At 34.3% G+C, this 13447-nt stretch overlaps 1 protein-coding gene across 1 annotated transcript; it reads left to right on the forward strand.

Annotated features, from left to right (window-relative positions):
* Positions 1–4087: 4087 nt before the first annotated feature.
* LOC113351846 (protein PHR1-LIKE 3-like) lies at positions 4088–6981 on the forward strand (the record flags this gene model as incomplete). Its single annotated transcript, XM_026595764.1, has 4 exons — positions 4088–4301; positions 5276–5354; positions 5441–5510; positions 6263–6981. Coding segments are annotated over 4 exons (759 nt in total), but the record flags the coding sequence as incomplete, so codon positions are not given.
* Positions 6982–13447: the final 6466 nt, after the last annotated feature.

Consider the following 13447-nt stretch of genomic DNA (forward strand, 5'->3'; position numbering starts at 1 on the left):
GAAGTTATGAAATTCAAAGGTGCCAATAAATGTCTCTTTTCTTGCTTGGACTTTATGTTTTAATGGTGCACCAACTTTAGATTTTCTAATGAGAGCACACATAATAATAATTCTAATGTTTGTTTGATGTGCGGGTCAGGAATTGAAACAAATAGTCACTTATTCTTACACTGTACGAAATCTCAGAAGTTGTGGAATTATTTTCTTGAAAGCTTTGGGTTATCTTGGGATTTCTCCGACTCTGTCAAATCCAATTTGTGGGAATGGTCTAAGAAGAAAATAAAAAATATGATCAGAAGAATATGGGATCTCTTACCTTTTGTAATTTGGTGGACAATCTGGAATGAGAGGAACGCTAGACCTTATGGAAATAGAAGAAGAACTTTGGCTCAACTCATAATCTCAATCAAGTGTACATTATTCAATTGGTCTAGGAACACTAATCTTTTTGAGGGGTACTCTTTGAGTACCTTGATTTGTAATTTGAATATCTTCATTAATAACAACTAATTGTATTCTCTCTTTAGGTGTCATCAATTAGTGACTCCTAAATTTTCAATGAATTTGCCCATTTTCTTGTCAAAAAAAATATATATGAGATATAATCTTATAAATCATGGATAATATAGGTCTCCAAGAAACTTAAACTTAATTTTTTACCCGAATGATCTAGAAGATTATATAATAAAAATACGAATTTCGATAAATTCATTTTAACATAAAAGCAAAGTTATCACATGCCTGATGCGTAGCACGTGCACAAATATAGTCTACGAAACAACAAGAATAGTTTTCATTCTTTGTCTCTCTCAAAACTGAAAGTCCATTGCTTAAAACTTTCCTATTATCGATGATAAGAAGTTATTACTCGCATTTAGGATTAAAATTAAAACTCGTAAATTAGCAAATTGGTATCTTAGGTTGGGAAAATGTTTGTAATCTAATTACATGGAACATGTGGAAAGCAAGATGTGAGGTTACTGTCCTGTAAATAAAAGAAAAAAAATGAAAAGACAGCAAGAAAAATAGTAAAATTTGTCAATAACTTTATGTATGTCAACAACCCAACATATAATATCATGTGAACACAATTTCATAACCTCATGCAGGACGAAGCTCTACAAATCATACTCAGAGAACCGGATAAAGAAATCACTTTCATGAGATTAGAGTAAATATAACTTTATTAATGCAGAATCCCACAAAGAATTCATGAACTAATTATACACGTATTACAATCCAAACCAGAAGACTCTGCAATATTAGAGGACAACTAGAGGAAAAATGAGTAGAAGTTGTCTTCCATTGAGAAACTAAATAAAATGGCTATAAAATCACATTTCATAACAATTCACCACCAACTCTGAAGCCACTAATGAGAAGATATGCTATAGCAAGATAACTTAGATATATGATTATTAATGACATTGGAAAGCAAACTACTCTAATTATAAATTTTAAAGTAAATACTTTTGTATTAATATATAGATTCAATATTAATAACGCAACAAACATTTTCATTTTATGTGACATATATCATAGAAAACATCCGTAAAGAAGATACCCTAATACCCACTTTAAACGATCTTTATATAACAATTTGTACATCATTATTTTACCCAATTAGGCTAGAGTAATATCATTCATTTCAAATTAATATTACAATTTTTGTAAAATCTGGTTGACGTGTAACAACGTTAAACTAGGTTTCTACAGCCGTTTAATTAGCCAGATGATATATTCCATTTATTATGGCGCATCATTATCATCTTAGTCTAGTATTATATAAATTCTTATATTTAAAATTTTTAATAATGTTTTGCTTTCAGAAGGAGATTTATCTTATTTTTGATTATTTTCTCTTTTTTTCTTGGAGGCTCTTTTCTTTAAGTTAATTAAAAGAAAACAATATTTACGATAATGACTCTTTTTGGACAATCGGTATAACCAATTCATTGTACGAGGTTTTAGCCCTCATTTTCTGATTTTTTTCTTTCGTTATTTGATTTTCAAAAAATTATTTGGGCATTTGAGTGGTAAAAATAAAGACTAAAGAGGGTGATTACACACCAATGTAATAAAAACGAGATGATAACCAAATCCAGAAATAAATAAATCTCCTCATCTTTTTAACCATTAGCAGTAAACCTCCACGTTTTCTTTAAGAGACAAAAACAAACAACAAAATTCAGTGTTTTTCTCTGTAGACCTGAAGTCTTTTACCTAGAATTTTTAGGGGCCAACCAAAAGGAATTTGGGGTCAATAATAAGACAAAATAGGGTCATCCAAACCTAAATTGAAGCTAGCCATTATCTCGCGTATTTCGTAATGGCGAAATTGCCCTTTAACAATCGGTAGTTTAACTACAATCGGTAGTAAGTGTGTTAGCTTAACCTCCGAATATACTCAATTTTCGAATTTTGGTACTACCATAATCGGTAGTAAGTTTGACTTCCGAATGTATATTGTCCCTAAAATGAGATTTTGTCAAAATTCTAAAAATTTTGTACTTTGGTACTACCATAATCAATAGTAAAGTGTGTTACTTTAACCTCCGAATATAATAAATTTTTGAATTTTGGTACTACCGTAATCGGTAGTAAATTTAACTTCCGAATGTATATTGGTCCCAAAATGAGATTTTGCCAAAATTTTCGAACTTTGGTACTACCATAATTGGTAGTGAAATGTGTTACTTTAACCTCCGAATATACTCAATTTTCGAATTCTAGTACTACCATAATCGGTAGTAAATTTAACTTCCGAATGTATATTGGCCCCAAAAAGTGATTTTTACCAAAACCATAAAAATTTTAAACTTTGGTAATACCATAATCAGCAGTAAAGTGTGTTACTTTAACCTCCGAATATACTCAATTTTCGAATTTTAGTACTACCATAATCGGTAGTAAATTTAACTTCCGAATGTATATTGGCCCCAAAATGTGATTTTGCCAAAATCCTAAAATTTTCGAACTTTGGTACAACCATAATCGGTAGTAAAGTGTGTTACTTTAACCTCCGAATATACTCAATTTTCGTATTTTGGTACGACCATAATCGATAATAAATTGTGTTAATAAGTGATGCTTATTATCTATCGATTGTGTTCACGGCCCCAAATTCAAAATTTCAAAACTTAATAAAATTTCTAAATTTTCTACTTTCACAATTGGTAGTTAATGGTACTCATTATCTACCGATTGTACCTAGATTTTAGTACAGAGAAATTGAATTTTGTGAATCACGAATAATCGGTAGAGAGCGACCAATTTACCTACCGATTATGGTTGATGTTCTTAAGAAATGAAGAACATTAACCATAATCGGTAGGTAAAGTATATACCGATTATGTTTCTGCTACTGTAAATTCAAGAACATCAACTATAATCAGTAGGTAAAATAGATTGTTATCTACCGATTATGTTTCTGCTACTGTAAATCCAAGAAAATTTTCTGATCAAAATTTTGATTTCAAGTAATCAAATCCTAATTATGAATCACAACTACTATATATCATCTATTCGTTTTGTTTGCTTAACTCATTTTTTTCTTTTGATGTTCTAAGTTTCAACTTTAAGGTTAATGGATTTTGTATTTTAATTTTAAACAATCAATCATAACATTTGTTTGATCGACGATCTTTATTTTCGATCAAAATATGAAAAAAATTAATGAGTAAAAAAGGAGAAGACGAAGAGGATATAAAATTAAAGGATATATGTTTAGATTCGGTATAAAGTTGAGGGACAATATAAATAATTTCTATTTTTAAGACACCCCTTAACCTCCTTCTATGGATGGAAATAAAAAGATGACCCCTAATTCCTTCTGGTTGGCCCCTAAAAATGTTAGGGTCTTTTGGTACCACTAAAAAGAAATTAAAAAAAAGGAACAACTTCCTCTCTTTTTGTTTTTCTTCTTCCTCTCCCTTCCATTATATATATCTCTGAAAAAGGAGAAGACTTTGATAATTGCTCTCCAGTCTCTAATTTGGAGGTGTGTTTTCTCTTTTTGGGGCACTTTTACTTTTTCTGGTGTCTTGTTTATTAGGAGTAAAAGAGAGGATGTTCTCTGGTTTGATTCAACCCCTTGAAGCTTCCTCTATCATTTTCTCATCATCATCATCAGGAAGAGATCCAAAGTGGGGGGATTTCTTCTAATCACAGTCATCATCATCTTCATCATCGTTTAGACCCTTGTTTGGTTCTCACTTCAGATCCAAAACCTCGTCTCAGATGGACTGCTGACTTGCATGAACGTTTTGTGGATGCTGTCACTCAACTTGGAAGCCCTGATAGTAAGCAATAGTCTCTTTTTTGAATTTCAGTAATTGGGTTTACTTTTATTTTGTTGGCATTGGTGTTTGTCCTGTAATTTTGCCCCATTATTTGGTAAAATTGTGTTTTAGAAAGATAGTATTTCTTGTTGGAGATTTGGATTGAGTGTATTGCTTTTACATGCATTGGTGTTGTGGTGCTCTTGCCTGTGCATTGGGTTTGTATTTGGTGGTGCTTGACTCTACCACTTACCCACAAATAAATTAAGGAATGGGGTAAAATAGATGATACAAACGAAGAATGAGACTAATTTCTGCCTAGATTGTTTGTACATTACTTTAAAGAGAAATACGAAATCGGAAACATAGATGATAGAAACGGGGAATAAGAGAAATTTCTGTGTAAATTGTTTGGACATTACTTTAAAGTTTAAAGAGAAATACTTTGATGGGTTCATTTTGAGGTTAGCAGTGCATGCACATGCAGAATTTTGGTTGTGTTAGTTTGGAAGGTCCTCTTTGCGTGTTTTGCTTATTGTGTTTCGGGATTGGTTTTGCCTTCTGTTTGTAGTATTGTTCTTCCTTTGTGAATGAAAGTAACTTCCTTTCCCTTAGTTGTAAGATAACTAATTTAACATGGAATGTGTACTAGATTTCCTTGGGATTTTTATCATAGCCATCTTTTTGTTGAATTTCATATTTTGACAGAAACAATTTGTCGTTCTCGGAGTTTTGTGGTTTCTCTCATTAACAGAAATTCATTCCTCTTTAGGCTTAAGTTGCAAAAGTAAAAATTATGATGCCATGTTATATAAGATTAAAAGCTGCAAGGTGACACATAAACTGGAAATATAGTACATAAATGAAATACTACATCTGAACAATTTAATTTCTGATTGTTGTGATTGAATAATGGTTTGACTTGAAAGAGTAATTTTTTTTAATAGAATCCATTGTTAAAGTTTAAACTAACTTCATCCGTGATCAAAACGAAGCAACTGCAGCATCATACCTTTTGGGTAGCCCAGTCATGGGTACTTCATCTCCTGGCTTACCAGCTTCCGATATCAATGAGTAAGATAAACAATTGATCTTTTCTTTTCAGGAAGGTTTTATTTAGAATGCTTATTGACTAATGAGCTGAGAGATGCCATATATAGGGGTTATGAAGTCAAGGAGGCACTAAGGGCGCAGATGGAAGTGCAGAGAAAATTACATTTACAAGTTGAAGTATGTCTCTGTGTCCTCTTTATTTGAAATTTTAGCTCTCTGGTTAAATATTCTGAAAGATCTAGAATCCAAATATGCTTTATTATAAATCTATAATTTATTTGCAACTTAGTTTTATGGAGCTTGAAAAAATGGAAAAAGAGAAATGAAACAAGACTGCCGTTTTCGTTCATATAAGCTTGGATGTAACCTTTTTATTTTCCTAAGAAATATGTAGGTAACATTAGTCTGATCCTAACTCTCATGCCCCTGTATTTGGTGTTTCTATGTCGCTATTGAACACCTTGTATCAGTGTCAGACACTCACCCCCGTTGTCATTGTTACATAGAGTAATACTAGGAAACTTCATTAATTATTAAAAGATCAACAACCCATGTTTTCTACATTTGCTAAATCTGTGGAGTGAGTTGGTCATGTATCCCTTGTTAGGGTTGTTTCTGCTGGAAAAGGAATACTCTTATAGAGGCGACTAATTTGTACTATTGGGTGTACATGTTTAAAAATGGGAATCTGACCTGGTAATGTGATGCATACGTTATATAAAAGAAGTTTTAACATATTTTATTTTCGCCTTTTTTTTTTCTGACAGTAAGTAATTCTAGCTAATTCTGTTTTATTTAAGTGTATTGAGTTCCAATGTTACCCTTCTTTAAGATAATTTTGCAGTTTGGATACTCTTTATGAAGTTTGCTAAACTGAGGAGTAATTTCTGAAGTTTGATGTGTTTCTTATTTCTGGTTATATGATACAGGCTGAGAAACACATGCAGATTCGCAAAGATGCAGAACTAAGATATATGACGTCGATGCTCGATAGACCATGTAAGATGCTTCCTAAATACAGCATGGATGGTGAAGGGGTAGTACCGGAGCCCAAAGGCATTGATGAATCGGCAGCGCCAAATCCTTCCATTCCCAACTCTGGTCAAATAAAACTCTACTCTTTTAACCCGACAAAAGCAGTCAACGTTATTGTCCCTGAGAGTGATAGTCCTCATAGTCTTCAAACAATGAGAGCTGATTGTTCTACTGAAAGCTGCCTGACTTCACATGAAAGTCCAGCGAATTTGTCTTTGGAGACTTCCACTGGTGGGGGCGGTGTAAAACAAGTTAGGAATTTGGATTCAGTATCAAATTCGCTGATTTAGTGTGGCACGAGAAGGCTAGCACAGGACAATGATTTGAGTTGTGTCAACCCACAAGAAACCACTGGATATGAAGGATATGAAGAAATATAAGCAGAACATATAACTAAAATCCATCTACATTGACATGTCCTTGATATACTTGTCAGGAGGGTTCTTTAATATGTTAGCTAGTGAATGCCAGATGATCAGGTTGTAGTTCTGTAGGAGAAGGGGCAAGAAAGTATTTTGACGTGTTCCAAGCTGTAAATGCATAGCTATTAGTACCTTAAATAACAGATGATCAAGTCTAGTGTGTACAAAATGGCAAGAATAGTATCTAGACATGGTTCCAAGTTTCAAAGCAGTATTAGTAGGTTAAATGTTCCACTGTTGGCTTCTGAATAGAGTGTTTTCATCCTGAGGTTTCTCCGTTACTGATTTTCTTTCTGGTGTAGAGTTTAAGCTGATTGTGGTCCTCCCATAGAAGTCTGGGGCAACTAATCTGTCAATAGTTAATAGATCAAACAAAACGCTAGGAGGGCAAGGAGTGACTTATGGTTCCCGTAACATTAATTTTGTTTGTCCTCGCTGGTGGTGCAATCGGGCTGTTTTACGATTTATGGTTGTAACTTGGCTATTTGTTCCCTCTTGTTTTTTGATTATCCTCCGTTCCATTGTTGCCACAATGTTGATGCTTTTTTGGGCATGGATTAATTCCCCTAAACTGCTGGTCACATCTTGCCTTCAAAATGTGTCTGCCTGTGGATAAATCGTGCATACTTTTGGTGCTAAAGACTCCAGTTGCAACTTTTCAAAGTGCAATTTAAAGCTTGTAAAAATTCCACGCCTGTTGAGGCCAGTTGGTCTCCTCCGGAATAGGGTGCAATTATGATTTGTTGTGATGGTGTTTCACTTGGTAATCCATGCCAAGCTGGTGCGGGTGTTAGCTTTAGAGATGCCAATTCAAGAGTACTTGGTTGGCAAACCAATTTTGTGCTATTATCTATGGAATAATGCTGGCCAAGACGTGGAACATTAAGAGGATTTGTGTTTGCTCAGATTCAATGACTTGCATTCAAGCTTTGCAAAAGGGGGAGATGCCATGGCAGCTGATTCAGAAGTAGAAGATGGCATGTGCTTTTTATTCCAATATTCGCTATGTTCATGGTTATAAAGAGGCTAACTGTGGAGACTTGAACTTATCTGTCACTCAAAATTCTATTTACTCTATCTCCTACTCTTGAGACAAAAGTCGTTTTTGATATAGACTTTCATAATACACATTTGCTATTTCGAGCCGAGTTTACCTCGCCTATCTATTCCTCGAAATATGTGTTGGTAAGATTTCGCTTTAACCAAATTCATCTTTACCTAGTGACGAAAGTCATGTTATGTTTCAATCACTTTGAGAATTTCTCTGACGAAAAATGGTCTGTGAATAACGGCTATATAACGTCCTCTGAGAATGTCTCAATGATTGAAATGAGAGTTTAGATTACGTAACCATTGGTAGTATATAAGCATTGTTGTAGAAACACATATATGTATAAGTCCTTATTCCTTGAACCAAAGTTTGCGAACTTTGTTGATCAAGAGAAATGGAAGTGGCGTGAGCCAAGTCTGCGAACTTGCGGAAGTTCTCGACCCGAGAATTTCTGGTGGAGTTTGTGTACTCCTTCCATGAGCTTAAGTCCGCGAACCCAGTCTGCGAACTTGAGATGGTTATATCTAAAATCGGTTGTTCTTGAACTCATGTTTAAATAAACTAAGGAATGCAATTGCAAACCGTGACTATATAGTTCATGAACCGATTCGAGCGAATCAAACCGATTTTGCTTCAATTGTGTCTTGTGTAGTTACATAAAGATCTAAGCAATTGAACAACTCTTTAAATAGTTCATTTGAGTCATTTGGACTAGTTATGGTGAAGAAGAATATGGTTGATATGAAAGTAATCATATGGCTAACCATTGGTTAACTATTGTTGAACCAACAAATGTTTATGTTTGGGTACGGTTCATAAACCCAAAATTGGACATTTCATTTGTGTGTAACAAGCTAAGTTTTCGATCCAACGGTTGAGAAATATTAGCTTGAATCTAATCAGATTTTCATCTAACGATGAATATTGAATGCTTTGTTACCAAGCTAACATTGATTGCAAACCCTGATTTGAAAGACTCTATAAGGGAGAACTATAGCAACTGGGAAACCTAATCCCCACACCTTACTGTGATACTAGTTTGCTAAGCTAGAGTCGATTCTACTTTAACCTTGGGTTTTCTTCTTATAAAACCAGGTTAACGACTTAAAGACTTCATTGGGATTGTGAAGCCAGACCGATACTACTTTATCGTAGTTGTGTGATCTGATCTTGTTGTTTCTATCGTTACGATTTCGATTGTTATAATTGGCTCGAGATTTATATCTCTGATAGGAAAGATAGAAAAGAAATCACAAACACTTCGTCTCATCGTTTGTGATTCCACAATATCTTTTTTCGCTGCGTCGATTAATATTATTATGAGGTGATTGATAAAACTAGGCTGTTCTTCGGGAATATAAGTCCGGTTTATCAATTGGTTCCCGTTCACCTTGATTTATCAAAAGACGGAACAAAACTCGTAAGTATATTAGTGGGAGACGGATTTATCTATTTCCTAGACTTTTCTATGTGATACAGATTTGTTTATTAAAGTCTTCGACTTTGGGTCGTAGCAACTCTTAGTTGTGGGTGAGATCAGCTAAGGGAATCAAGTGCGTATTATCCTGCTCGGATCCGAGGCGTATGGAGCATAACTGTACCTTGGATCAGTGTGAGATTTATTGGGTTCAACTACAATCCAGATCGAAGTTAGTTTGGAGTAGGCTAGTGTCTGTAGCGGCTTAATACAGTGTGTTTTCAATCTGGACTAGGTCCCGGGGTTTTCTGCATTTACGGTTTCCTCGTTAACAAATTTTTTGGTGTCTGTGTCATTTCTATTCCGCATTATATTTGTTTATATTACTGAAATAATACATGTTGTGCGTTTGAATCAATCAATTGGAAATCCGACCTTTGGTTGTTGATTGATATTGATTGATCCTTGGATATTGGTCTTTGGTACCATCCAAGTTTATCTCTCTTTGATAAAGACTCGCAAATTTCTATTTGCTTGAGTAAAGATCAAATCGAGAGATTGAGATATAAACTCTTTGATATACGTTTTATAAATTGAGTATTAACTGATTCTCTTAAAAGTATATTGGAGTTTGTCCATGCAGATTGCTAATCGAATTGTTGGGTGTGGTTGTTAGACCCCCGCTTTTTCAATTGGTGTCAGAGCAGGCAAACACGTTTAAGACCTTACAAGTCTGTGTTTGTGCAATCTGAGTCTGTGGACAGAATATCTTATACGCATACCAAGATGTCTTCTAAATCTTTTAATTATGTGAAATGTCTTGGAGATACCTCAAAGGATCATTCCTTAGCAGATTCTTCTGAATCCCGAGGTAGGAAGATTGTCCCATATGGTACTGACATCTCCCTCTCCAATGCGGCATTGAGCACTATGGCAAAAGCTGAAATGGAGCTCACCAGAATATCAAAAAATACTGCTGAGTTTATTGATTTTCAGGATCATGATCATCTTGTTGATGAATTTGAAAAGTCTCTTGATCGAGAGTATGAAGTCTACAGCATCATTGAGTCATTTTCTAAGAATATTGAGAAACTTCTCCAAGAAACTACTCAACAGCGTGAAAAGATTAGTGTTCTTGAAGATGTTGTTAAGAAAGACTCAGCTAGAGAGAAACGCTTGATCGAGACTCATTCATCACTTAACAGACTTCGTCTTGAGAAAGATAAACTAGAAGCATCTCTTATTCTAGCCCATGAACAGTGCAGATCCTTGGAAAAGGAAAACTCTGTCTTAAGGAGAAATTCTTCTGTACAAACTAATGAGTTACTGTACAGAACGAAATGTTCTCTAGAAGAAGATTGTGTCAAGAAAAGTTTACATAACTTACGATCTTCTCATATGTCTATGAAGTTAAAACAGGTGCCAATAATTACTTCTCCTCCACGAACCTGTACTTTATGTGGGAAAAGGAATCACTATGCTAATCCATTGTTTTGCCAGAAGGAAACAAATTTCTAAACTTCATAATTTGCTTCTCTTCACTGTCAATGGAACAAATAGTCAGTTGACTACTGCAGTGAATCGCTTGCCCACAGGAAACCAGAAATCTTATAAAAATGATCTCTATTCTAGAAATCATCACAGGGTTCAAGTGCATTCTGGCATAAATTCTTGTGTTGCTTATGAGAGAATTCCATGTACTTATAAGAATGTTTCTGGTAAATCTGAGTCTAAAAAATGGATTTTTATCCATTCTGACCCTCTTGAGCCAATTGCAAGAGGTCCTAGATTTAGTCCTCAGAGAATTCCTTCTGACAGATATACCAAACAAGCAGGATCTTACTTCGCTGGGTTGAGCGATTGTCAAAGAAAGAAGGATAGACAAAAACAATGTTCATTTAATGAGCTAAAAGCTCATACTTGTGTAAATTAATCACAAGGTTGACATCTCACATACAAAAAACCTAGTTGTGAGATAATTCAATAGGTATACTCTTGACAAAGTGACTTTAATTATCTAGGTAATTTCTTATCGTTCTTAGATGGATAGTTGGTCAAACACTTTCACATGAGTATTTCTTTATCCTTCCTTTTTTTTATATTCCTTGCCAGTAAACTTTTTGAAAAGTAAAATCATGGACCTGTTTGCATGCAAGAGCTTTGTGAACCCTCTTCTTACTGGTACACGTACGGTTTCGGGGTCTCTCATAAACCCTTTATGTAAACCCTAAGTATCTCGAATTTATATACCTCTCCTATTGAGTTATTCTTTTTACTCTAGGTTTCATATTATCAATGGATTCTTCTTCCTGCTCATGGGATTTACCTAAAGATTTCGCTGATAATGCGGCATATTTCGAATTCGATATAGAGAAGGGAGCTTGTGTTGAAGTTGAAGATTCCTTTCCTCATTCTCCGGATTTCTATTCAGATCTAGAGGAGGGTGAAGAGATCTCGTCAGATGTAGATCTCGACTTCCTAAAGAACTTTGAGGAGGCAAAGCAGCAACTTGTTGACACAATGAAGTGTTTTGATGTGGTAAGAACTAAGTTGAAAAAGGTTAAATCTGACTTTGTTCTCATGAAAACCGTGTTAAAGATCTTTCCAATAAGGATATCCTCTCCAAGGTTACAGAGGATGCTGTCTTTCACAAGCTCCAGGACCTTAAGACTCAAGAAGGTCCCGAACTGTCTATATGACTCCAGTTCATGTTCGACGTTGGCACTGAAGTGTTTTTCGGTTTACTTTATTTTGATTTAGTTTGTCCAGTAAATCTTCTATTTTTCTTGTTTTATTTAGAAGAATAACTAGTGTTTTGGAATAGACATTATTGTGATTACACATAGCTATGTCCAACGTTTTCATCTTTTTTTTTAGGTTTATTGGTTTCAATTCTAAAATTGTTTGGAAGATGATTTTTGCAGTATTAATATTTATGGTTTTGTATATTGCAATATTTTTTTTGGGATATGTGTGTTTACGTCCGTGAACTTGATTGCCCCATATTTTGTCAAAAGTAAAGTCGTTCGTGAATTGATATGCATGTATTGATGAAAGAATGAATTGACTTTTGACAAGTACAAAAATTAAGCCTATATTGTCAATTATTGATGAAAGATAGGTTAAAATCTTTTGTTTTCAAGAATTATGTCTATTGTATGTCATGGTGCAAATTGTGATGGAAAATAGAATGAATCCTTGTGTATTCCGCAGTAATTGATCTTCCCTGATCCATATTTTATGTATTACTGTGAGGCTCCGTAATGTGTCTTATGTTGAGCACTAAACAACCGAGTTAATTATTTTTGTGATTAGCTTTGTTGTTGTTCCGTGAGATACGTTATGTCGAGCACATTGAACTAAATTAATCATCTTGTTTGGTTATTTAGTTATGACTTCTTAAGTTTTTCTTTTGTTTGAGCGTTCTTGACTGGGTTGATTATTTTCATGATTAACTTAGTCATTGCTCCATAGATTCTCTTATGTGAGTATGATCAATTAAATTGATTACTTTTGTGATTAGTTTGATTGTGTATTCCGATTAAATTAATCATGAGTTCTCTTGTGGTTAGTTTAATTGAGAATTTTGTATATAGAAAATCATTTATGGTTTTTGGTGTTCAATAAATATCCTTCTTTTCTTTCGAAATTAAGGTCGCTCTTGTTGTTCCTTTGGGAATGACATATTACGGGGAAGAGTTCATTTTGCACTTGTGCTTAATTGCCAAATCTTTGTGGGGAGTGCGGCTGTGGAATATTATAGGGGTTATCTAGTATCTTTAAACTCCTTGATGAATGCATTTAATTTCGGATTTATGATTGCATCTAAATAAGATGATGTGTGTTTCTTTCTTTTGGTCATGAAATGTCTCTTTCAGAAATTTCATTAGGATCCCGTTCTTGTACCTTTGCCAATTTTATTGACAAAAAGGGGGAGAATTGATATGTAGTTCACACTACAAATACATATGGTTTTCGGATCATTATGTAAGGGAGAGTGGTTTCCATGTGAGATGGAGTATTGAGTAAGGTGGAGTGATACATATCACCATAGTATTGTTGTTAAAGTCGTGATACAATTGAACTTTGACGCTCTGTAATGATACTATGACACTGTATAACAATGATTGAGAACTCTTGTTTTCTCGTTGTTATAGCTACGGATTTTCAACAACGATGATGCTAAACT

The sequence above is a fragment of the Papaver somniferum genome, chromosome 2 (genome assembly GCF_003573695.1).
Source record: "Papaver somniferum cultivar HN1 chromosome 2, ASM357369v1, whole genome shotgun sequence".
NCBI lineage: Eukaryota > Viridiplantae > Streptophyta > Magnoliopsida > Ranunculales > Papaveraceae > Papaver > Papaver somniferum.